General features: G+C 42.5%; 2 protein-coding genes across 8 annotated transcripts in view; both read left to right on the top strand.

The window, feature by feature from the left end:
* The window catches only part of LOC147033925 (janus kinase and microtubule-interacting protein 3-like), a 150638-nt gene that overhangs the window by 100406 nt on the left and 23404 nt on the right, over positions 1 to 26828 (top strand). For all 7 annotated transcript variants that reach the window (XM_085873225.1, XM_085873216.1, XM_085873246.1 and 4 more), the window contains 3 exons: positions 17380 to 17499; positions 21473 to 21601; positions 24350 to 24439. In XM_085873225.1, coding sequence (XP_085729351.1) covers positions 17380 to 17499; positions 21473 to 21601; positions 24350 to 24439 — 339 coding nt within the window. The remainder of the gene's footprint in view (positions 1 to 17379; positions 17500 to 21472; positions 21602 to 24349; positions 24440 to 26828) is intronic.
* On the top strand, positions 8487 to 21491 carry LOC147033926 (uncharacterized). The gene is made up of 3 exons (XM_085873285.1): positions 8487 to 8760; positions 17380 to 17499; positions 21473 to 21491. The coding sequence occupies exons 1-2, from the start codon at positions 8655 to 8657 to the stop codon at positions 17409 to 17411; spliced, it is 138 nt and encodes a 45-aa protein (XP_085729411.1). The 5' UTR covers positions 8487 to 8654; the 3' UTR covers positions 17412 to 17499; positions 21473 to 21491.

Below are 26828 nucleotides of genomic sequence, written 5' to 3' on the forward strand. Positions count from 1 at the left end.
TAATGTTAATTTACTTCACATATGTGAATTATGAGTCCATCAGTTTTTTTGTAGCCTTGAAAAGTCAGGCGAAAACGAAAAGTTCTTTTTAATATTAAAGATTTCACTATTTATTTCCTCTGCATTATGAGAATGTACCTTCATTGGGCAGTTTATATTAGACCGCTGCCACAATTGCTGCAAACAAAATATGCATTACTTCATTTCCCCTGCATGACTTGAAATCAAACTGTACCTTTGTTTCCTCAAAATGGTACCTTCATTTAAGGATAGAAGATGCGTTGTTCAGTATTCAAAATGTACACCAGAGGCCTGTGCAGCCTCTTCCAAGGCAAGGCATTTTTGAGCAGGCCAAAACAAAATGGCATTTTAAAAGCCCTGCTGGAGGAAAGCGGGTTGACCAAAGGTAAGCCTGTTTTTGGATTTTCATGATGAGCACCCCATTAATTATCTTCAAAAGGGGTGTTTAAATGTAACCAAATACCCAGTTTTCATCTATGTACAATCTTGGAGTTCGTTTAATTGCATGCAGTAAGCCTGGTGTTGGCTTAGCAGGTAGGATGGCGAGCTTAGGATCCTATGGTCCTGAGTTTGAGTCCTGTTGGCTGCTGAATTAACACCAGGTGGGGTTGACTCAGCCTGTCATCCTTCCGTGGTCGGCAAAATGAGTACTGGTGCACTGGTGGAGGGGCACAGCACCAGCGGCTCCAAGATATGATAGCTACCAGGCAGCCAAGCTGCCACATGCAAGAACAGAACAGTTGCATGCATCGTTTCAGGCCACTAGGTTTCATGGTTTTGGAGTAATGGAGGAGACAAACACACACACTTATGATTATAAATTGTCCGATTTGTGCTGATGCTTGAGCATCCCTAATGTTTGCCCTGATAAAAAAAAAACATAGGAAAATGAGCAAATTGAATGAGCGACACTAAATTGGGTTTATTCAGATGCAGCCAGGTGGTTTATCTGAAAGGAATGATTCGCAAACCTTCATGGTGTCTGTATTTGGTGTTTGAACCTCCATGATGTTCGGTATTTGGTGTTTGAACCTTCACGGTGTTCGGTATTTGGTGTTTGAACCTCCATGGTGTTCGGTATTTGGTGTTTCAGCCTCCATTATGTTTGGTATTTGGTGTTTGAACCTTCACGGTGTTCAGTATTTGGTGTTTGAACGTCCATGGTGTTCAGTATTTGGTGTTTGAACCTCCATGGTGTTCGGTATTTGGTGTTTCAACCTTCACGGTGTTCGGTATTTGGTGTTTCAACCTCCAAATACCAAACTACAATAAACTATTATTGTGGATAGTTTGTGATCCCATTTTGTTGTGATTGTGTTGTTTGTTTTTGTGTGTTGTGGTTGATTTTTTTTTTGGTGGAAAATACAACTAAAGATTGACTTTTTTAATAGTGTACCTTGAAAAGCAGCTTCTTTTGAAATGAAGTTTATGCTTGTTCTTAAAAATGTTGCATTATGATCTGATAATTACTATTCCATTCAAATTTTGACAATATAGTCTGTGTTTGGCTGATAAAAAGTTCCATTCCTGTGATCCAATAAGTACTATATTAAGTGGTCTGGTGGTGATGGTGGTCAACAAGACCAAAAAGTTACAGGTTCAGCCATAAGCCAGAAACCTAAAGGGAACATAGTTTTTAGACATGGTTTAACATAAGTAAATTTTCTTGAATGTGGCATAACTGTCAGTTTAACAGTACTACGGTGACATTTTAAATCCACATCCAGTCCCTCCAAATAAACAAACCACATAAAGTCCGTCCCAACTACAAGTCCTCAAACCCCTCCCCCAAAGCCATCTTCGACCTCCCCCCTCCCCCTTCCAGCTCTGTCCCCTCTTGCCCCCCTCACCCCCAACTCTGCCATCCCCTCCCCTTTCCTCTCAAGTCTTTTTCAAGTTAAATTCACATTCTTTCCCCCCTTTATTTCCGTTGTTGACAACATTCTTGTTCAGGTCGTTAAGAACAATGTTAAACATAAATAAAATCACGTTTAATCCACAACCTCACGATATACCATCGTCAAAGCGGTTCAGTAAGCTAAATGATTTAAATTTTAAAAAAACCATACAAGGTCATTTGTAATGGAAAAAGAATATGCAACCGGAACTCCTCGGACAAAGACCTTCACAATGAAATGTGTTTTATGGCCCTGGTTGAGTTGAGAGAAAATCATCGGCGAGACAGAGAGAAATGAACAAACAAAATAAGTGTATTATTATATAATATTATTATTTTGTTATCACATTATTATTATGCCATTATCATTATCATTATGCCATTACCATCAGATGGAATAAATTAATTTGTGGCTATAATAAATTTTACTTGTGGTACAGCTGTGCGGGCCAGTGACTCTTGCCTGACACTGCCCATGTGTAAAATATATACAGTGCATACAGGTGAAACCTATTACACTTATTTTGTGACCTTTCAAACAAATAATTTTCTCCGAAAGTGATTTTGGGTTAATTACATAAAGGGTTTGAATTCTTATGCAACTGAGAATCATCTGATTTTCTTTGTTAATCTAACTTATTGATGTTTTATCGACATTTTTTTTAGCTTTATCACTGGAGTATTTTGTGAAGACTCTTTATATTCAGTTTAATTTCAAAGCATCATGAAATAAGGTCAGGTGGCATCAAAATGTGAAACATTTGGAAAGGGGTGAATACTTTTGCAGGCAACTGGAGGTTGGTTCATACATTTTAGGAAGTAAATTATTACCCTCGCCAAAGGAGAGGGTGTTGCATTTGGGTTTGTTTGTTTGTTACTTGCAAAATCGAAGATTTTTCAAGTATATTGGTCAGTCGATTTTGTTATTCTGTCTGTCTGTCTGTTTGTTAATTGCCGGAATCCTTCGGATTTCGGCAATTATGTTGGTCGGTTGTGTGTCTGTCTGTCTGTATTTGTTTGTGTGTTTGTTTAACCTGTAACAGCCACACCATTTCAGTGATCATGACCAAACTGGGTACAGACGTCGGCCATGGTCCAACTTAGACATTTGTCGTTTTTGGTGAATCTAGGTCAAAGGTCAAGGTCACCGAAAAACCGAAATTCTTATTTTCGCAATAACGTCTGCTAAAATGGTCGTATAGACTTCAAACCAAATCCAAAATGTGCATCTTCCAATACTGCATCCAACCATATGTCTCATTGGGGTGTCACACCAACACTCTTCTTAGCGGTCAGGGGTCGAATCTTAGCGGTCTTAGCGGTCAGGGGTCAGGGGGGTCGGGTCAAAAATTTCAAATTGCGATAAAAACGCGATTTCAAGTCCGATTGACTTCCAAGTTATGATGATAACCAAACTAAGTGCTATTGTTGTGGTGCCGGGTTCGGTGGCAAGGACGACCACCAGACGGAGCAGTCGGGCCATCTCCTACCAAACACCAGAATTAAAAGGTCGTCACCCCGGATAACTCCGGAGTCGACGGGTCACTTAAAGGACTGTGGTCGCCAATATTTTGATGGCGTGAGGTAGGGTCCACTTGTCTATTCCAATGTACCGAAGTACTCACGCCATCTAGCTACCGGGGAAGCCACACCTTCGGCCGACTCGGGTCCGGCGTAACCGAGTGGGAGTTACCAGAGCCGCGCCGGTCCCAATGACAACTTACGTCACAAACGGACTTACTACTTCTCAAGCCCGCACCGTGCTGGGTCAATGGGAGAAACGACAGGCAATTAACTGGAACATTTAACAGATATTTATTTACAATCGGGAGGGAGACACAGCAGAGTTATCTGAATAAAAGAAATGCAATTTACAATGAACACAGGCACTTATCAGTCTCTACTTACAGGACGGGCAGCACACACACACACACACACACACACACACACACACACACACACACACACACACACACACACACGAAATGGGGCCGGTTGGCCTTTATTTGACCCTTCAGCTCGGGAGTGAAAGTGAGCTGAGGGTAAGAGTTCGGTGGGGCAGCTTTCCGCCTCGTGTGGTCTGGTCGAGATGAGCTGGTTCGGGGGGGGGGACTCAAACCCACACCTTCATCGCTGGACCGGGAATAACGCAATGGACGCCAGCCAGCATGATAACGGATGAGATGAGACGAGCATTTGCAGGCAAGACGAGAACGCCAGCAGGCAAAGCGAGACGATCCCAGCAGGCAAAACTAGGGCAAACAAGGCGACGAGGCTTCTTCTCTTTTGCCAGCCGGATCGCCCCCACTATTATTCATTCCTCACGTAAGGTGGGAGGGGTCTGTCCTGAGGTAACTCGCCTCCTCATTGGACGGGGGCGTGTCGGGGGGTGTGTCAGGGCGTCTCGGTGGCCCGCCCCCCGAAGAGACTCTGTAGTTGTTTCTATTTTTGCATATTTACTGCCGAAGCGAGTACTGCTATTCTGGCTTCCCATTGGCTGGAGGAAACGCTCCATGCCCTTCTTTGGAGTGGAGCCTTGATCTGAGGTGATGGAGGCTCTGCCCACGCCTTCAGCCAAAAACACGTGGGCAATGGAGTCGGTATGCGAAGAGGTGGAGGATTGATTCGTTTGGGAGGAAGATTTAAAGATGTAAAAAACCTGACTGTAAGAGAAACCCACAGCGCACACATGAAATTAACCCATCAGACAGAAGGACGAGACCCTAAGTATAAACACATACTTATCGAGATAACTGAACTGTGGGGACTCTGGCTGTTGTGTGCAAATGGCTTCCAGATTCGTAACAATATAACTCATTAAACAGTAGCACTATCGACTTCTAAGAAACAGATTGATTTCCAGGATTTTGTTTTTTCAGAGATCATGGCGATATGACAAAGTTATTCCAGAAATTCCTTGCTCAACGAGCAATTTCATTTTTGGGTAGTCGATCTCTTCTTCTTCTTCTTCTTCTTCTTCTTCTTCTTCTTCTTCTTCTTCTTCCTCTTCTTCCTCTTCTTCCTCTTCTTCTTCTTCTTCTTCTTCTTCTTCTTCTTCTTCTTCTTCTTCTTCTTCTTCTTCTTCTTCTTCTTCTTCTTCTTCTTCTTCTTCTTCTTCTTCTTCTTCTTCTTCTTCTTCTTCTTCTTCTTCTTCTTCTTCTTCTTCTTCTTCTTCTTCTTCTTCTTCTTCTTCTTCTTCTTCTTCTTCTTCTTCTTCTTCTTCTTCTTCTTCTTCTTCTTCTTCTTCTTCTTCTTCTTCTTCTTCTTCTTCTTCTTCTTCTTCTTCTTCTTCTTCTTCTTCTTCTTCTTCTTCTTCTTCTTCTTCTTCTTCTTCTTCTTCTTCTTCTTCTTCTTCTTCTTCTTCTTCTTCTTCTTCTTCTTCTTCTTCCTCCTCCCGTTAGGGGTCGCCACAGCGGATCATCCGTATGATCCGCAGAGTGATTTGGCACATGTTTTATGCCGGATGCCCTTCCTGACGCAACCCTGGTCGCCTCTGACGACACAGGGATATGGTACACCTATTTTAACCAGGGTATACACTGGCCCAGTATACTGGTACTCATTTTGCCGACCTTGGAAGGATGACAGGCTGAGTCAACACCCTGGTATATTAATTCAGTGGCCCAACGGGGCTTGAACTCAGGACCTTTTGGATCTCAAGCCGCTGCCCTAACCACTGCGCCAACACCAGGCTCAAATGGGTAGTCGATCTATCTACCCTTATTGCCAGATTTTCCGTCGTTATGTCTGTTTGTCTGTCCAGGCCAGTACTCTGTTAATCGTAGGCCGATTTTGATGAAACTCTGGTGGTAGGTTCATACCATGACCTAGTTGTGCGCGTTTGAGAACCGTTGCTATGGACCCCTCGGTTACCTAGCAACGGGCCTTTGACATTTTCAAAAATATCAAAAAAAATAAAAATATCGAAATTCAAAAATCAAACTATGATCGTTTGTGGGCAACACATTCAGCCTCCTTGACAAAAAAAATTCAGCCCGCTCCCATAAAAACTGTCGGAGAAGATAGACTTTGAATGAACCCTGGTTGAAAAAATTTTTAAAAACGAAGTTCGTTATATCTCAGAGACTATGAGTCAGACATACATGAAACTGGTATGGTAGGTTCATGGAATGTCCTAGTTATGTGTGAGAAAGAACCGTTGCTATGGACGCTTTTGTTGGCTAGTAACGGCTGAAAAACGACTAAATTCGACTTGATCGACTACCCATGTCCACCTACCGGCTTGTCTGTTTGTTTGTCGCCTACAGGTCGCAATTTTAAACCGATCTTCACGAAACTTCACCACATGGTAGAGTTTGTCATAAGGAAAAAGTCTTTTGTTTTTGAGGTCAAAAGGTCAACAATATAGGTGAGGTTTCTAAAATCCTCAAGTTTTCATCTGATTCACTTCAAATTTGAAGAGTATTTATATTTCAGGTCACTGAATTCAACCAGCCAATTATTTTTGAGGTCAACATGGACGCAAAGGTCAACATAGTCCCAAGGTCAACAACTAAGGTGGTATTTCTAAAATCCTAAATTTTCATCGGATTGACTTGAAATTTGAAGAGGATTTATATTTCAGGTCATTGAATTCAATGTGCCAATTATTATTTAGGTCAACATAGAACAAAAGGTCAAGATAGGCCTAAGGTCAACAACTAAGGAGGTGTTTCTAAAATCCTCAATTTTCGTCCCATTGACTTGAAATTTGAAGAGGATTTTCAAATTTCGTCATTGAATTCAACCACCAATTATTTCTGAGGACAAATTTGTTTTTTGGATTGTGCTATTGTCATCGTGCACTGCACAGTGTCTTCTTGTTTGTTTGTTTGTTTGTCTGTCTGTCTGTTTGTTTGTCCGCACATAACTATAGTGTTTTTCTCTGGAAGTGTTTGTCAGATTGAGACAAAATTCCCCCATGGGAGTGAATACTCATCTGGAATGTTGTCATGATAATTATGATGCCTTAGTTCATGTGGTGTGGCAGCCATATTGGAAAAACTGAAAAACTTTGGACCTCTTTATCTCTGAAACCACACTGAGGAAAAACATTGAAACTTGGCACATAGCAAGTACTTCTCATGGGGAATGAGAGTGATTTTGTTTTTAAGACATCAAAGGTACCTTCATTATGACGTCATAATTGCATATGTAGAACCGCACATCCGATCAGTATGAAAATTTTTGAGGGTCATTTAGGGATAAAAATGGTACACAAAATCCAAGGACACATCTGATTCAGCAGCCATATTGTTTTTTTTTTGAAAAAAAAAACCTTCAAAAATCTTATCTGAAATGGCTGAACAGATGAAGGCGAAACTGTACACGTATGACCGCTTCTCCATGAGGAACAAAAGGTTCACACAAATGACATCATAAGTCATGTGGTTTGGCAGCCATATTGGATTTACCCTAAAACCCACAAAAAAAATTTCCTCCAGAACGGCTGGACAGATCGAGGAGAAACTTCACACAAGCGTTCCCCAAGGTATGTGTGCAAGTTTGTTAAGGAATATAATTGATAGGTCACATGGTTTGGCAGCCATATTGGAGTTAAGAAAACATTAAATAATGTTTTCTCTGGAACTGCTTAATCAATCAATGTAAAACTTCACAATTAGGATCCACTCAAAATGAGGAATACATGTTTTAAATTTAAACTTGATCGGACACATGCTCTGGTAGCCGCAATTGTTAAATTTTTTATCTGGGTTATTTTTGTTTTTAAAAATTTTTTATTTTCATTATATTTTTGAATAAGGATCACTTGGCTGTGCCTGGATGGGTTTGAGGTTAGAGTAGTAGCAGCTGAAATGTGAATCCAATCCAGGTTTCTCCTGATCACTTCATGTTTGCTTTTTGCTTGTTTGGGTTCCTTCTGATTACTCCAATGTAGGACTTGTACCTATTTGGTCTTCCATTTGATTTCGATAGAATTTTTTTAATCCCATTCTGAATTCAACTGAATAATAATAATTATTAATGTCATGGGTCAGGGTCAGGTGTCCAATCAAAGCGGGCGTCTTGGTACCCGGTCATCACTGCCAACAGTTACAAAGTGGCAGTTATAATTACGTCTCTTATTAATTACGTAACACACCAGTACACAAACACTACAGAAAATACACCACACAAAAATACACAAACACCACACAAAACAAGTCCTGGCGAGGGTCTGCAATCTCTGATTTTTCTTTATCTTGTTTTATTTCATATTGTAGAGAGTTATCTTGAAGCAATTATCATTTATCTATCAAGTTTTCCATTCTATACTGATCAGAATGTTTTCATATTTACCAGTTAGATGCACCAGGAATCTATAAAAAGAAATAGCTTTTAGTCGAAGAGGATAATATTCTCCAAGGATACAATTATATTCAGGATTACATTTATACAGCTCCAAGGTGAAAGCAATCGAGGCCCTCCTTGTGGATTAACTGATTCTCCCAAGGATTGAAGAGAGGACAGAGGCGAAGAAACGGCGATGAAAAAGGAGGAGTTAGATCACATATTTAAGCCTTTCTTTCCTTTTTTTTTCTTTTCATTTCTTATTACTTATATTTCCACCAACTGCGAGAGATTTAGATACTTAGTTGCACAGCACTCAATTGTCCTGTCCGGTGTGTTACCTCAGCCTACTGCCCCGTCCGGTATATCATTGGGGACGAAGAGCACCTCACAGCAAGATATTGAGCTCGTTCTTGCCTGTTTTGTTTCAACAAGACAGCAACCGATGGAGATAATCGCTTTGTCTCTTTACTTCTCCTTCTTTCTAACTCTATGCACTCTCATTTGCCTTTATTTCTCTGGATGTCAAGAGATGACCTACAAACATGAGGGTAATGTGTCTTTCCCTTACAATATTATTCTCTTTATGAGAATGTGCTAAGTGACTAATCACTGGCTCATTATTGCAAATTCTTATTATGTTTACACATTCTACAATTGTGAAGCACAGACGGTGTTGTTTACATAGAACTATGTGATTGTTGTCTTTTTTGTGTTTTATCGTTTTTGTAGTAATTTATCAGAACAACCACAAAAACTTTAATAACATATTTTGAAGGTTAATCTAATGAAGTTTTTTTTTGTATAGACGATTCAATGAAAAAATATTTCGCACAATTTTGATTTTCAGGTTTCACAATCAATTGTGCATCCACAAGAATGGATTCCTCTTTGTATAAATTATCGGAAAAGTTTATGTTTGCAATTTTTGTTGAATGGTGCATTATGAACATTTAAGGGTGAAAGGTGAAAAGTTTTAAGGGTTTAAAGGTGTAAGGTGAAACATTTCAAACATCTTAGGGTGTTTGGTGAAACATTTTATGCATGTAAGGGTGTAAGGTGCAGCATTTTATCAGTGCTGGATTTAGGCATAAGCTAAACAAGCTACAGCTTAGGGCCTCACAATCCGCAGGGGCCTCAAAAAATGAGAGAAGACATTTAAAAATGTGTGAATGAGGCTTAAAGGACTGCGACCTTGGTGCGGGAAACCATCATGACGAAAAATCGCCATTAAGCCTTCCCAACGCAAGGCGGTGGTGCTTCCCAGAGTTTCCAAAAGTAACCTGGGGGTTCCGTAAAAAAAAATTTTAATCAGGTGTAATTTTTTAACAAGGGGCCTCCAAGCTTTATACAGCTTCGGGCCTCAGCAAGTCTAACCAGGCACTGCATTTTTTACATGTAAGGTGAAACAATTTAAACATGTAAGAGTGTGAGGTGAAAAGTTTTAAGATGTCAGGAAGATGAAACGTTTTAAACATGCAAGAGTGAAAGATGAAAGGTTTTAATGTGCAAGAGTGTAAGGTAAAAGCTTTTAAACATTTATGGGTGTAAGATGAAATGTTTTAAGGGTGTAAAGGTGGAAGGTGAAACTTTTCAAACATGTGAGGGTGCAATGTGAAATATTTTATATATGTAAGGGTGTAAGGTGAAACATTTAAAACATGTAAGGTGAAACAATACTCCATGTAAGAGGGAGTATTGAAACAAGAAGGGAAAGGAGTTGAGGCTACGATCTCAGTACCTTTGTTCTTGATCGCACGAATGCACCACGAATACGTTTCGGGGGGGGGGGGGGGGGGATGATCGTAGTGTGGCACCCGACAGCTGGTGCATTGTCTCTGGCTTCAGCAGAGCGTGTGGAGGCCATGCTCGGGAAGGAGCGGCTTGAGTGGAGAAGGGACTGAGTCCAGGGTGCGTGGACGGAGTGGTAGGCGGGACCAGGTTGGCGGGTGGGGTTGATGTCGTGTGGGTGGAGATGAGGAGGCGGAGTCCAGACAGCAGGTAGCGGGTTGTGCCGAGGGACGAGGGTGAGGCCAGATCGAGCGAGCGAAAGAGAAAAAAGAGAGAGGCGGAGAGACTGCTCTGACCTTTATAGGACTTGCAGCATGGGAGGAGGGGCCACCCCGAAGTGATACGTCATCACCTGAATCGGGCACTCCGATTGGCCCCGACCCCTCTCGTGGCTCGCTAACTTTGGCCTGAAAAAGCCTCACTTCGTTTCCGGCAAGGTCATCCCAGACAGCCAATATATTTCGCTCCGAACCTACGATATGACATGAATCGCCTGCACCGAAATTGGCATGCTAATCGTCCTGCAAAAAACCCCGGGCTGTGCCCTGGCAACCGGCCGAGGCCCCCGCATGCCCACTCAGGTGTCTGACCAGCGCTGATCAACGAGCGCGCAAACGCGGCCTGCACTGTACATTCCCCGGCTCGATTGCAGCTTCGCTGGCCATAGAGACGAGAAGACGTTTACCATCCTTGGGGAATCCACTGCTGCCAGCGAGGGCCAAAGTTACATCATTATGGATAAATCCATGCATGTTTCGCGAGCGGCGTACGTGTCTGCCTCTGAGCACATACGATACAGTGTGCGGGGCCCGGCCATTATGCACGTGGCCAGCGCCCGTCTTCACACGACTCCGCCAGCGTGTGTGCGGGGCGAATACCAATATGTGTCGGATATTGAGGTTGAAAAAAAACGCGTCACTTCCACCTTGCACACTCGTATCCCGCCCAACGTGGCGTGGTCACCTTTATCGGCCTCCGTACGCGTTTTGTGCAGCGTGGACGTCGTGCTGGCTGTGTTTCCTGTGTTGTGAAAAACACCATTCGTGCAGCCTCTTCAGAGGTATTCATTCGTAAGCCTTTTTAATGTAACCGGCAATCTTCCCCAGATCATCGGAAGCTCGATTCGATAATCCCGCACTGCTAAGTGCACTATATGGCTCGCTGCACACGTTGGGTTTAGGGCTCGCTTGGGAACGAGGGCCCTGCGCCGTCGTTTCCTCACAGCGGCGCCGCACATGCTGACCTCCATGAGGGCCCACCTCACAGCGAAGTTGCTCGTGGCTGATTTACCTCAGGAATAATCAGACGAAAAGAAGAGGAGGAATGAAATGAAGAAAAAATGATGTAAGCAAACGGAGCTATTCGATCATCGCAACGCACTTCCTTATTGTCCCGCTTGACAAAAGGAAAGGGACTATCAACATGTATAATAATGGAATAACTGTCTTAGGACCACTATCTGTTCGATGCATGCGGTTCCAAGAACCGCAACAACATATATATATATATATATATATATATATATATATATATATATATATCGATCATAATACTAAGCTTGCACACTAAAAACTCGGCTCGCCGTCACACGATCCCTCTGGAATTGCTGTGGCACTTCGCGGACATGCCGACAATGTTTGGGAAGTCTTGGCGTTCCATAGTACCACTTGCATTTTGCACAATGCATATTTTTGTCATTCCCCATGTACGGTCTGTCGTCTGCTTCCAGCTATGTTGTACTGCTATCCCGTGCATGTGCACGGGTATCGCATGTGTATATATATTTATATATATATATATATATATATATATATATATATATATATTTATTTATATATATATATACAAATATATTTATATATATATATATATATATATATATATATATATATATATATATATATATATATATATATATATATATATATATATATATAAAACATATGCAGTCATGCTCCGCATTACGACGTTTCGGTCAACAACGAACCGCATATACGACGGTGGTCCCAAAAGATTTTAATGGAGCTGAAAAATTCCTATCACCTTGTGATGTAGTAGCACTGCCAGTTGTATAAAAGTACAGTATAACACATACAATTATGTACAGTACATAATACTTGATAATGATAAACAACTACAGTGTGGCCCCGTTATAATGTGATCGTTGAGGTCCATAAAATGTCATCACGAAAAAAGCAGGATGGTGCTAAATAGGGATTCAAGAAAATCACCGTTCAAACTGACCCAATGTTGACCTAACATCCTAAAACACCCCGATTTTCACCCTATTTGACCCGTTTTTTGCACGTTTACCTTCTAGCAAGTAAATTACTTTTGAATAAAAGAATTCCACGAATATATTGTTGTTGTTGCAGTCGAAATTAAAACACAAGTTAATTTTTAGTAAAGTTTTTTAAGTTGTTAAAACATTCGCACTGTTCCGAAAATACATCACACAATTGACAGGTGCTCGTTTCTTCATTTGTAAATTATAATATCGATGCAATCATTACATATTTATCAAATCCAAACGTTATTTATTCACCTTTCTAAAATTGATGCGGGAGGAGATTGTAAGCAGCCGCTAGAAACACACATGGCCGTCATGAACACCACAAAGGTAAAACTAACACGTCTTCCGTCTCTCTTGGATGTGGGACAGTGGGACAAGATGTGGAGGTGGAAGATGGTGATATTGATGATGCTGACCCTGTGGAGGCCTCGGCTAATGTGTGTGTGTTTGTGTCTTAGTTTTTAACAAAAAAGTTTAAAAAGTAAAAAAGAAAAGAAAATATTTTTGTCCAGCTCTACAATGTGTTTGTGTTTTAGGGTTAGGGTTATTACAAAAGTCAAAAAGTTAAAAAAAAAATTACAAAAAAAAGTTTATAAAGTAAAAAAGTTACAGTAAGCTCAGATTAATTTATTATTGAAGAAAGAAATTTTTTTTTCTAAATTTAGTGTAGCCTCAGTGTACAGTGTTTATAAAATCGACAGTAGTGTAGATTAATGTCCTCGGACCTAGACCTTCACATCACATCACTCACCACTCACTCACTCACTCACTCACTCCCCCAGAGCAACTTCCAGTCCTGCAAGCTCCATTCATGGTAAGTGCCCTATACAGGTGTACCATTTAAAAAAAAATCTTTTATACCATATTTTTACTGGACCTTTTCGATGTTTAGATACACAAATACTTACCATTGCGTTACAATTGTCAGCAGTATTTGTAAGTACACTTGTAATTGTAAGTACACTCTATGATGTTTGCACAATGACGAAATCGCTTAACGACGCATTTCTCAGATCGTATCCCCGTCATTAAGTGCCGCATGACTGTGTGTGTGTGTGTGTGTGTGTGTGTGTGTGTGTGTGTGTGTGTGTGTGTGTGTGTGTGTGTGTGTGTGTGTGTGTGTGTGTGTGTGTGTGTGTGTGTGTGTGTGTGTGTGTGTGTGTGTGTGTGTGTGTGTGTGTATATATATGTATATGTATATGTATATATACATAAAACATATAACATATAGACAAACATCTTTGTTGGCTATCAAGAACTGCAGAAGTTGACCAAGTTGCAGGTATCTCAACCCCCCATCGTATACTGCAGATATGTGGATGACATATTTTGCCTGTTTGAATCTCGTGAAATCTCTGACCGCTTCTTGAATGAATTGAATTCTCTTCATCCTGCCCTCAAGTTCACGACGGAATTGAAATGTTCTTATTGCTTACCCTTTCTGGACATCCTCGTGGAGAGATCTACATCATCGTTTACTACGTCCATCTATAGAAAGCCCACTTTCACTGGCCAGTATACTCAAGATACAAGATTGGTTTGATCAACGTATTAGTGAGTTGAGCTAAGAGGATATGTTCAAATTCCAATCTTCATACAGAGATGGACAAGATTGCTGGTATCCTCAGTGAGAATGGATATCCTGAGTATATCATCAGGAAGTTTATGCACAAATTCCTCACTGCTAAAGATGAATGGAAGATGGGTCCTGAAAAGTTCCCGGATATCAAGATTCCTTGGAAAGGGAAAATGTCATAAAGGTATGAGGAACAAATCAAAAGATGTGTCTCAAACACGTATCTGGCAGTTCGTCCAAGAGTGATTTTCACCTCTCGACGTTTGATTCCTGCAGGTAAGAAGGATGTTCTCCCTGCCTGAAAACTTCGCAATATTATTTATGAGTTCAAGTGCCGATGTGATGCTCGGTATGTGGGCAGAACTACCCAGACTTTGACTGACAGAATCAAACAGCATGTCCCTTTGTCCATCAGGAAAAACACAATTGGTACGCGAATACAGCCGGTACGTGCTTGGAGGAAGGTCCCAGCATCAATCCCAACATCATGTACATCTGCTATTGGACAGTATTTGATTGAGAATGCAAACTGTGCTGAACATTATAATGCGGATGCACTCAAGATATTGAGTCGAGGACGAAGTATAACACATCTCCGAATACTAGAAGCGACATTTATCTATTCCATGGACACCATGTTATGTCGGCAAAAATAGTTTGTCCACTCGCTTTGCTTATTTGTGCAAATATGAAGATGAACACAAACTCGTCTCATGATCACAGATGGTTATGAAGAAGAATCTACAACAGCCTTCCTGGCTCCGTCTCAGACTCTGCATCCTCCAATTGAAGAGCTGAACACTAAACAGGCTCTTTTCACCTCGACCATTGGGAGGTGATGATGCATCATTTGAGAACGTCCATTCAGAATTGACTTTGCTGACAGGTGTCCATGAGACAGCTCTTCAATACTCACTCACTTTGTGTGAATTTCATCACCAACGAAAATCTTTGTGGTTTTCTTTTTGTGATAATGTCCTTTAAAATGTCTCTGTTTATGTCTAATATGTATATATACAGATGTCAGGTAGTCTGAGGCTCACTAATATGATATGCCTCAGTGCCAGGATCCTTTGTCCCAGGAAATAGACAAATGGATTCTATCTTCCACTGTACTGCATTAAATTATTATCCTCTCTCTCTCCCCCAGCATCACAAGCACCACCCAATAGCCAGGCCACTCCCTTCCTTTTCCTCTGAGTTTAGGTACACCTTATATCCAAAAACAATGCTTTTAAAACTGAACAATGAAAAGTCGATTAATATTTGATGTCTTTAATTATTTTTTTTAACTCCTTTTCTCACTGTTTTGTTTGTACACTACTGCATGCTGCCGAGACGTCTGGGGTGTGTTCAGTTACCGAGCAGCTCGCAAGCATTTGCCAAGCCAGCCGTTCCTTATCAATGGCTTTGAACGGAATGCTTGCTTGAGTGCTTAAGCCACTTGACAAACTCTCGACAAGAAACTTGGTAACTGAACACACCCCAGATTCATTACACGTCAATGAGGATAAACATCTATACCATAACTTCTTTTGGCCATTTCAATTATTTCATCCCTCGGGGGAAGATTTCGACACAACACGTGGCAGTTGGAGGTGACGAGGCAAGTTGGAGGTTGGTTGCAATCGAAAACGGGTTTTATTTTTATACATTATGTTTCTCAAATGTGGTTAAATTTTGGAATTTAATTTTTAATCTTAAAAGCAAAAATTCCTTTGTGGGAGGAGGGAGAGGAAGAGGTGTGGTGGGAGGAGCAGGTGCACAAGTGGAAGGAGGGAGGGTAAGGGGTGGGGTGGGATTCCGGAGCGAGGGGTGAAGGGTTGGGGTGGGAGTCCGGAGCAAGGTGAGAGGGGAACCAAATTTATCACATAGCACGAAGTTTTCTACATTTTTCCAGGTGCGTCACCCCTCATCATGAATAGTTCCTCCATCATGTGCGCAATATCGGTGCAGAATTATTCAGTGTGGCGCTAATCCCAGATTTCTCTCTGAGTGCATATCACAAACAAACCCGTAGGCATTAGGGAAGCACTTGGCATGCATTGCATGTGGAACAGCATAATAGGATAGCTCAGAGGTGTAGTGAGTGCAACCACCTTTGAGCTGCCTTGTCACACTTCAATTCCTGGCCTCACTCTATATTGTCACCATTTTGCTTCACAGACAGGGGGTGCCATCCTTCCCTAAAAATGATTTGACTTTCTATACCTCTGAGTGCTGTCCTTCCCTGGTGCATCAATGGGTGTGCCATCCTTCTCTGGAGGTCATGAATGCACACCAAGATTAGAGGGACAAAGCAGTTTACCTCTTCCTCGAAGGTCATTAATGGGTTTTCTTTCGAAAAATCGTAATTTTCATGAAACGAGCTTGTTTTTAAAGAAGATTGGTCGTTATCATTCATACAAAGTGGCGGTTCAGAGGTAGCGCACATACTTTTGAGCTAGATAACCTGCTTTTGATTCCCAATCCGACTATAAACTGTTGAATTGGTGCTTGGTGGGTAGTAATATGCTTGCCTCTTAGTTTTAAAGTTCTGAGTTCGATCACAGGTGGCATCCAATCTGTCTCTCTGGAGGGGTTCCATCCAAGAGTGCTGCATGGAGTATATCACTGTGTGCTTATTGTGGAGTGCACTGTTCTTAAGACGAACCCTCAGTTTCTTGAATCATGTGTATGTATAAGGTCAGCGTCTTGTGAGCTTATTCTGGAGTTAGTATAATGGGATATCGATTACTTGTAGAGATTGTAACTCAATTAATGTGATGATACAATGGGAGGTAAATGTGACACATGTGTTGCAGGCTAAGTGGCTTTAGTATGCTTGGAAGCTTTTTATTTTGGACATTCACTCAGTAATAATTTACACTTTCCTCGCTTATTCCATTGCCTCCACCACCGAAAATGGACGGAGGTTATGTTTTCACACCTATTTGTCTGTCTGTTTATCTCTGAGCTGGTTATCTCAAAAGGTTATGGACAGATTTGTATGAAACTTGGTGGACATGTTGGATGTGTGACAAGGATAGACTGTTAAGATTTTGGCTGAAGATCCGGACATGAGAATTGTTAAAACGATTCCTTCACAATTGAGATATCTGGCTATAAACGATATATGGCATAAAAAAAAAGTTGTGTTCACCTGTTCAGGTGAAAAAAAAAAAGCAACAGATGAAACGATGAACATTCAGTAGAACTATTCAGGGTAGAGGAAATGATGGAAACCATTAGGGTGACTCAGCTGTCACTCCCACTTGACGCTGCACTTGTAAAATTGAAAAGCAATTTCTAAATGGCAAAGAACTTTTGGCTCCATTTCTAATTGATGGTGCAACTGGATTTCAAACTCTGATTTAAATTACCGCTCCGCTAAAATCTCGTACTCACTGTAAAGTATCATTTTTGCACGCGAGGCGTTCCGTGAAATAAATACGAATGAAGTAAATGACAAAACATGTTCTTATTCGCGTTTGCTTTCTTTATTTTGTTCTTCTCATCTCTAACCTTCAGAGGCCTGCTGTGGAGACATCTTTTGGGTATGATGATGATGGCTCCCTTGACTCAGATGCCTCTTCCCTCTCCTGCCTCACTGACAGGACTCCAGGAACTCCTGAGGATGAAACTGATGATGTAAGCTGCTTACACACATGGCATTGTTCTGCATTCTTCACTGTACTTCAGGGCTAGTTATTGGTGTATTATGAGAGATCGGCAATAGCATCACTCATCATCCTGAGTGTGATCTGCCATTGAGGGGAATGTAATACGCTGGTTGGTTTACCATTGACTTCCAAGCATGGTCAGGATTTGAACATGCAGTGTTTCACGTTACAATACAGAAGTTCAACCAGTTGAAGTAGTCGAGGACAAGTTCAATGGAATGACATTTAATTTTGACAAAGTTCTTCATCATCGGACGTGTTCTGTCATGATCCGACAGCTGATATGGAGGATTTCTAAGATCTTGGTATTTAAACGACTTCCTGTCGACTCCAGGCGAGTTATTTGGACTGGACTCAATGGCACACAATTTCAGGAAATGACAGGAAGTTTTGATTCAGAAATACAGTAGAATATTAAGTGTATGTGTGAATATAAGCGCATATCGAATAAATAAGATTCATCGGGTGTCTGTCTGTCTGTCTGTCTGTCTGTCTGTCTGTCTGTCTGTTTGCGTTTTTTACAAGGACCGCTGGACCAACAACCACCAAATTTGGCACAAAGCCCAAGTCTGATCCGGGGATTGTCCTAAGGGTATTTTCATCCACCACCTGAGCCTTTAAAGATCACTTTTCTGGCCTTTTTCATCTATATGCAATCTCATTGGTTAACAGATATCATGTGACAAATAACACTGCCGAAGACCAGCACACCTTATTCATCGAGCTGTGTCTTCCACCCATTGGTTCACTGCACAGCTGTCCTGACTCCACACACAATTGGAACCTAACTAAATAAATAATATGTTCAACGTGTTAGTGTTGCGGTAAGCCAAAGATATTTGCTTCGGTAAGTAGTGTGCAAAACGTTCCTATTCACAATCGCCATCACAATCACAATCGCCACGCCCTGCCATGCCCGTCCCTTGAAGGTGTGTGTGTGTGTGTGTGTGTGTGTGTGTGTGTGTGTGTGTGTGTGTGTGTGTGTGTGTGTGTGTGAGATACTTTTTGTCTATTAATTACGTACGTCCATTCATTAATTACGCACTATTGGAATTTACCTTTTGACCCTTTCGAATGCTGAGACACTTTCAAACTTTGAAGACCCTTTAAGATACCCAAGATCCTTAACACCCCTCAAAACCATGAAGACCAAAAAATCCCCAAAAGTCCCCGAAGACCCAAAAGACCACGAAAGGCACTGAGGACCAAAAAGTCCCAAAAAGTCCCGGAGGACTGAGAAATTCCAAAAATATCCTGAGGACCCAAAAGTCCCTGAGAACCCAAAAGTCCCAAAAGGATTGAGGACCCAAAAGTACCAAAAACTTCCTGAGGACCCAAAAAGTTCCTGAGAACTCAAAGATTGCTGAGGACTCAAAAATTCCCGAGGACCCAAAAGTCTCTGAGGACCAAAAAGTCCCCAGAAGTTCCTGAGGACCCAAAAGTCCCAAAGAACCAAAAATTCCCCAAAGCACCAAGAAGTTCCCAAAGACCCAAAAGTTCCAGAGGACCCAAAATGTCCCCAAGGACCCAAATATCCCAAAAAGTTCACAAAGACCCAAACGACCCGAGGGCACAGAAGTCCCCACAGACCCAAAAGACCCTGAGGACCCAAAAATCTCAAAAGTCACCAAGGGCCCAAAAGTCCCTAAAAGTTCCCAACGACCCAAAAGTCCCCAAGGACCCAAAGGACCCAAATGTTCCCAAGGACCCAAAGTCCCCGAGGACACAGAAGACCCAAAAGTCCCAGAGGACCCAAAAGACCCTAAGACTGTAGATCCTTTAGAGTGTAGACCCTTGACAACAAATCCATTGGAATTCCCATGTTTAAACGCACGCCATGTTAAGGTATATAAAGCAGCTTAATTCGTCCGACTACCATGGCATGGCATTCTAATCTAATAGGTAAGATTCATCGAATGTCTGTCTGTCTGTTCACGTTTTTTTGCAAAGACTGCTGGGCTGACAACCACCAGATTTGTCACACAGACAAAGTTCTACTCGAGGGTTATCCAAAGTGTATTTTCATCCACAGCCTCAGCCTTTGTAGACCCTGAAGAACCATAAGACCTTGTTTTTTACATGCTTGAAAGAAGACTTTCTTCATGCTTGGGAGATAAGACCTCTTAAGACCCTGAAGACCCAAAGATCAATAAGACCCTTATGACCCTTGAATTCTCCGAACACAATTAAAAAAGTTTAAAACCTGAATACCCCAAAGACCCTTTGGACCCCAAAGACTGTTAAGATTCCAAAGACTCTTGAAGATTCTGAAGACCCATAAGTGTTTTGAAGACCCCTTAGAGCAGGAAGACCTCAAAGACAATGAAGACCCCAAAAACCCTGAAGACTTTGAAGACCCTTAAGAACTGTAAGACCCCAAAGACCCTTTAAGACCTCAAAGACCAACACCCCAATGACCTGAAAGAACCTTAAGACCTTAAACACTTAATGCCTCAAAGACACTTAAGACCCTTGAAGACCCTGGAGACTGAAGACTCTTTTACCCACTGGTGTTGTAGCTCTCCTGCCCAGACACAGTCATCCTCCCCCCCCCACCCTCACCCCATCAGTTCTCCTGCCCCTGATCCACCTGTTCCATTCTCAGCCCTGCTGGCCCTCCTGCTTCTCCCACTTCTCAGTACCCCCCCCCAACCCCTCACCCACACACCTGGGCAACGTTGGGTAATCATGATAGTTTATAATGATATTAACATTACAATATTGCAAAATAATAATATTAACAACAACAACAATAAGAGGACAACAATTGGCAGTATAATAGGACTTTTATTTCCTTGTATAATAAATAGAATAACGTGATCCCCCCCCTGGCCGCTCCTGTTGATAAATTTCAAATTATGTTATGTAATTAGAATAATTGTAACCTCCTTGTCTCACCGCCAGCAGTAAACACAAAACTCACGCAAAAAGCTGATCCATCGGTGTGTTCCATTATTATCAATCAGCTTGCTAATGCTTGCCGAGCCAGCCGTTCCTTATCAACTGTTTCCTTGGAGTGCTTGCTTGAGTGCTTAAGCCACTTGGCAAGTGCTCTCCAAGCTGGTTGCTAAAGGAAGACACCCCAGCATTTGTGCTATGCCGAGGACCCATTTCTGGTTCTGCTGTTTGTGTGATGAAAAAAGTTAATTTCCGGAGATTTTCAACCCTTTTCCCCTTGTGTTGAGCTTTTTTCCGCTTTGCAGCACCACCGGGGTAGTTTTGTTTCATCCTCGGGACAGGTGTTTTGATAAAATAAAATAAAAACCCAGAAACATTCCACCGTTCGCATGGGTTATTCCATTTACTTATGAGATGTTGTTTTGTGATGATTCTTGCATTTGCATATGTTAAAAGTAGTTAATATTCCACTTGCTTTCTCTACCAATGTTTATCTCGCCCCCTAATTTTGTAATCGTCCTGTCTAGTTAAACATGGTGAGTGTCATGCTAAAACTTGATGTGATGGTAAATCTGGCAATCACGTCATGGCGGGACTCCAGTACCTCAAAATGAGGCACTACACCACTGGATAAGAGAACCAATTTCACTTTCATGCCTGAAGGAAGGTATGCCTTGATATGCATCACTTCCTTCTAGCATTGCACTCCATTTGAGTCGTCCTGCTTCCCCTGAGCGGGAGTGGAAGGATTGAGTGTACGAGAAAGGAAAGGAAGTTGGCGGAGATACTTCAAAAACTGCAATCTGGCCTTTAGTTTACTTCCATCAAATTTATGAACAGATGTTGTGTGTGTGTGTGTGTTTTGTGCATGTTGCATGTCACATGTATGTTGCAAGTTGTGCGTGTTGCTGTGTGAGTGTTGGGTGGTGCGTGTGTGCACATGCAATAAGTGCATAAGAATTAAGGTGAGCGATAACCGCCCCATTAAGTATTGAGGACAATTGGTCATGGATCTCCTGAGCTTTGTCCATAATCTATGGCAGTTTACTGGGCGAGAGGAATCTGAGCTGCACTTCCAGCAGTTGATGCGTGAATACCAGGCCCTGCAGCGTGCCTATGCCCTACTCCAGGAGCAGCTTGGAGGGGAAATGGATGTGGAACGAGAGACCAAGGTACAGAATATATACCAATGAGTTCAACTCGTGCGTTTCTATTTTGTCTTTTTTGTGTACACAGTCAAGGCTCGTGGAAGAGCGAGTACACTGAGTGGATCAGGACATAACAGATCAGGAATGGAAGACAGGAAAGGATGCATGGGGGAGAGAAGATGGATTCAGAAGGAAACTCTTAAGAGTGAGAAATGGAAAACCTGCAAAGAGGGGGCTTGGGGTGGGAGTGGGGGAGGGGGGGTGGAGGTGAGTTATCGGGTGTAGAAAGGATCATAGTTTTGGATGAGGGTTGATCTGAGATGGTGGTTAACAGCTGTCTTGAAGACCTTGAAGGAAGAATGAGATTGAACCGGATGTGGAAGTTGATTCTGCAGGCAGGATAAAAGAGGAACAGATGAGTCGAGGTGAGCAGTGAGCCTGGATTTTGAGATTTAACAAGAAGAGGGTCACGGGAAGACCATGTGCACCTTGTTGTAACATTGGAGGGATAGAGCCATAACTAAACAGTGAGTCGCAGGGATTAATACAGAACTAGCGGCGAAAAGTATCGCGGCTCGGATTAATTTCCGAGTGAAAGCAAAAGACGTGTGATTTCCGATTGTCCAGTGATATCTCACACGACGATCATGAGACATAATTGTTACGGCAGAGGGGAGGATGGGGGTTCATGTGCACCCAGTGAATCCCCCCCCCTCCACTGGATCTGCCATTGGAGGCCATCAACATGTCTGGGATGCTGAAATAACAGACCTAGACAGTCATGGGAAATCCCCTTGATTTTGAGGACCGTGCTTTCCAAAGCAACAAGCAGGGCAAGGTGGGAGGTAGGGGTGCCAGTCTAAAGTCGATAGCAGTACTCCAAGATGCGAATGAAGACCTTGTACATTGTCAAAAGTTCAGATTGGCCAAGGAAGCACCTTGCATGATGAAGGATGACCAGCCAACGGCTGGCTTTGGAGGCCATCTTGGAAACATGGTCTGCCCAAGAAATATCATGGCTGATGGTGAGGCTGAAAAGTTTGAATGACTTTACTGCTTCAAGCGGATTGTTTAGGAAGTTGATGAGAGGATTTACTCGACGGTCCTGTCGGAGGGATAGGGTGAGAATGTGAGATTTTTCATGGTTGAAAGACATATTCCAAGGGCTGGACCATCTACTGATTTTATCAAGGTCTGCAGAGAGGGAAGAGGCTGCTGCCTGCCTGTCTAAAGGATAAGAAATGATATGGCAGGGGGTGAAATCATCAGCAAAGAGAGAGGATTTTTCAGGGAATCAGAAAGATCATTGACTAAATGGAGGAATATGACTGGACCCAAGACACTGCATTGGGGGCACTCCAGCCATGACAGGGAGAGGAGATGAGAGGATTCTGTTAAGAATTATACGCTGAATACAGGAGTTTGGAAGTCAGTGATCCATGTGAGGACGTGCCCTTGGATGCAAGTTAATCAGCCAATAAGCAGAGAGTTTGGAGATGAAAGCGGGGTGCCAGACTGTGTGAAATGTTCGAGATGTATCCAGAGCGACAGTCCTGATCTGCCTGAGATGGAGGGCTTTCATTCATTGTTGGGAGAGTCGAAGCGGCGCGTTCAAGGTAAAATTACTTGGACTGAAACCGAAGTGATTATCTGAGATTAGGATGTTGGAGAGGATTTGAAATCAAGTGCAATGATGGAATCCATGACCTCGTTTACAATTGGAAGCAAGCTAATCAACCTGTTGTTAAGATGATCAGTTTTTGCCCCATGTTTGTACATTGCATTGATGTCGGAAAACTTGCAGATGGACGGAAAATGACCCAGAGAGAATGATCGAATGAACAGAGCAGAAAGAGGATGAGCAAGAGCAAGTTTTTAGGACACATGCACTGATGGCATCTGTGCATGTCGCAGAATTGGACTTGAGGTTTGCTGGAAACCTCTCCAACTTCTCCAGTGGGAAAGACAGTATCTAGAAGCAGTTGGATATGAAGAGAGTTGGGTAGGTATAGGAAGTGAGGGGTTGTGGTTGGGTACACAAGATTTGGAAACAAACACAGAATTGTCAGGTTTACATTCCCATTCATCAATTAAAAGGGATAGTCGTGGAATCGACTGGATTAGACTGCGGCATTTCCACTCCAGCGGAATACCTTTCAACGTGAGGCCACTCTCTAAACTCCTTGTGTGAAGTTGCTGGTAAGAGGTGTGGAAAAGTTTGTTCAGTCAAAAGGTAGTTAAAGACTGGAACACAGTCTTCCTTGGAATGTTCTGGATGCTCAAACTGTTGAAGTTTTCAAACGGGGTCTAGCCAAGGTTTGTTGGGGGTAAGCATTTCAACTTGCACTGACCATCACCCATGAGCATCCTAAACTACAACACCAATTTAACCAAGTACCACTGCATCGATCAGAAGAGCTACAAGACTATATTTACTTCTGTAGACATGGATGATGATGATGATGATGATGATGATGATGATGATGATGATGATGATAATAGCATTTGGTTGGTAAAAGTGAAAGTTGGTGGCGAAAGCATTTATTTACCACGTAAATATCTCTCTTGTATGTTCAATATAACGAACAAGAAGAGCATGATCCCTGATACTGACCCTAACACTAATCCTGATGCTAACCCTGACCCTGACCTTAATCCAAACCTTGACCCTAACCATGACTCTGACATTAACACGAACTCTGCTGCTGAGCCTAACCTTGACCCCAACTCCAACAGTCTCATGCTGAACCCAAATGGTGGTCTTTTGTTTAGATTCGTGAGCGGTTACGTTGTGAGCTGAACCGCTACCAGGAAAAAGTGCAAGATCTCCAGAAGGCCCTCCTGGACCAAGGGAAAGGCCACGTACGTTTTTCTGGTCTTTGAAGTTTTATCGTGTCGAAATATTTCAATCAGAAAATCATAATCAAAATGTATTTGCATTGAAACAATTTTTATATTAAATATTAATAATTCCTCGTGGCTCTGGGAAGGCGGTGTGCTTGTTTTTTTTTGGCTGTGAGAAGGGTTTGTGCCTTAAATTGCTAACGGTGATTAAAAACATTGCTGATGAAGCTCATTCAAGCTGTTCACTGGAAGCAGATGTGCCAGTACAAAAGGGTATTCCTAGAGCCTATAAACCTACCAGTACGACGTACGTGTTCCAGTGAACGGTAACCCGTACATCGTGTTGTGACCGAGTATTTAGTACTAAACGAAGGAGGTGATAAAGTGGGTGCTAGGTGTTGATGATAAAGCACACAAATATAACATTTCCTTTGTGTCAGGAACATATTTGGAATCTTCTTTGTAATTTACATAGTTTAAGGAAGTGCTTTTAAAACATACTGATGGTTAAGTCATAATTCTGATCTGAAATAGTGAAGAACTGAATGGAAGGCGCTGTTTGCTCCACATCTGAAAATGTACAAATGCTGGTAAGTGTCGATGTCTAAATGTGGAGTTTATTGGATTGAACAGTACCAGGTACATCAATGAATGGAATGATTCTACTCCCATGTAGTAGCACGTGACCAATTTTGGCCTGATGGGTGACACGAATGACTTCCTCTTCTGAGTTCTGCAAAGTCCTGGTAGTGAGAGTTTTTTCATCGCTCGTGTTATTCGAAACCATGAAAAGCAAAGCTCAGAGGAGGTTTTGTATCACCCAATGACCTCAACACACATACATCAACTGTGGGCTGTCAGGATGGCCTTGGGGTGCGCACAGTCGTCTCTAAGCTGTCTAGCCGAGGTTTGAATCCCAGCTAAAAACAAAATGTCAACCCTGGTGCTTCACAGACAGCGTGATTCAAAAAATGGGTGTGCCATCCCTTGGATGGACGTTAAACGGGCGTCCCGTCTGCCAGCTTTCGTTGGTGGATGTAAAAGATCCCACATTCTCCTTCCTCGAAGAGTAGTCGAGGTCTTGCTGTCACCATGAACAAATTCCAAATTCCTGCCTTAACCACCAGAGGGAATTACTTCAGGAGAACAGCCACGCCCTCAGCCAATGATGCTGGCTCACAGCCTTGTGCTCCATAAGAACAAAGAACGGAGAAGACTCACATCAACTCAGCTGTACGAAGAATAGCTTATAAGGATTCAGCACTGGCACCAACAAGCTGGTGGACAGGTCATTTAATTGAATTGGCAGGAATATCTCTCTCTCTCTCTCTCTCTCTCTCTCTCTCTCTGTCTGTCTGTCTGTCTGTCTGTCTGTCTGTCTGTCTGTCTGTCTGTCTGTCTGTCTGTCTCTCTCTCTCTGTCTCTCTCTCTGTCTCTCTCTCTGTCTCTCTCTCTGTCTCTCTCTCTGTCTCTCTCTCTCTCTCTCTCTCTCTCTCTGTCTCTCTCTCTCTCTGTCTCTCTCTCTCTCTCTCTCTCTCTCTCTCTCTCTCTCTCTCTCTCTCTCTCTCTCTCTCTCTCTCTCTCTCTCTCTCTCTCTCTCTCTCTCTCTCTCTCTCTCTCTCTCTCTCTCTCTCTCTCTCTCTCTCTCTCTCTCTCTCTCTCTCTCTCTCTCTCTCTCTCTCTCTCTCTCTCTCTCTCTCTCTCTCTCTCTCTCTCTCTCTCTCTCTCTCTCTCTCTCTCTCTCTCTCTCTCTCTCTCTCTCTCTCTCTCTCTCTCTCTCTCTCTCTCTCTCTCTCTCTCTCTCTCTCTCTCTCTCTCTCTCTCTCTCTCTCTCTCTCTCTCTCTCTCTCTCTCTCTCTCTCTCTCTCTCTCTCTCTCTCTCTCTCTCTCTCTCTCTCTCTCTCTCTCTCTCTCTCTCTCTCTCTCTCTCTCTCTCTCTCTCTCTCTCTCTCTCTCTCTCTCTCTCTCTCTCTCTCTCTCTCTCTCTCTCTCTCTCTCTCTCTCTCTCTCTCTCTCTCTCTCTCTCTCTCTCTCTCTCTCTCTCTCTCTCTCTCTTTTTTTCCCCCCCCCCCCCCCCTGGTTGCATCATTGGTTGGGACACGGCTATGCCGCTGATGCAGTGTCCCCCTTACCAGTACACTGGTACTCATTTTTCTGACCTCGGAAGGATGACAGGCTGAGTCAACCTCCTGGTGTATATTAATTCAGCAGCCAACGGGGCTTGAACTCAGGACCCTCGGATCCCAAGCCACCGCCCGAACCACTCAGCCAACACCAGGCTTGGCAGGAATTTAAATTATCTCGAAGAAAGTTCAATAAATTGTAAAATGTTTGCATGGTAACTGTACCTAAGGGAGGGTTAGGCGTGATGTTGCAGTTCGATTGATTGTGATTGTGGTGGCCATAG

The sequence above is a fragment of the Eptatretus burgeri genome, chromosome 1 (assembly GCF_056783735.1).
Source record: "Eptatretus burgeri isolate ZD-2024b chromosome 1, Ebu_testis_v1, whole genome shotgun sequence".
Taxonomy (NCBI): Eukaryota; Metazoa; Chordata; class Myxini; order Myxiniformes; family Myxinidae; genus Eptatretus; species Eptatretus burgeri.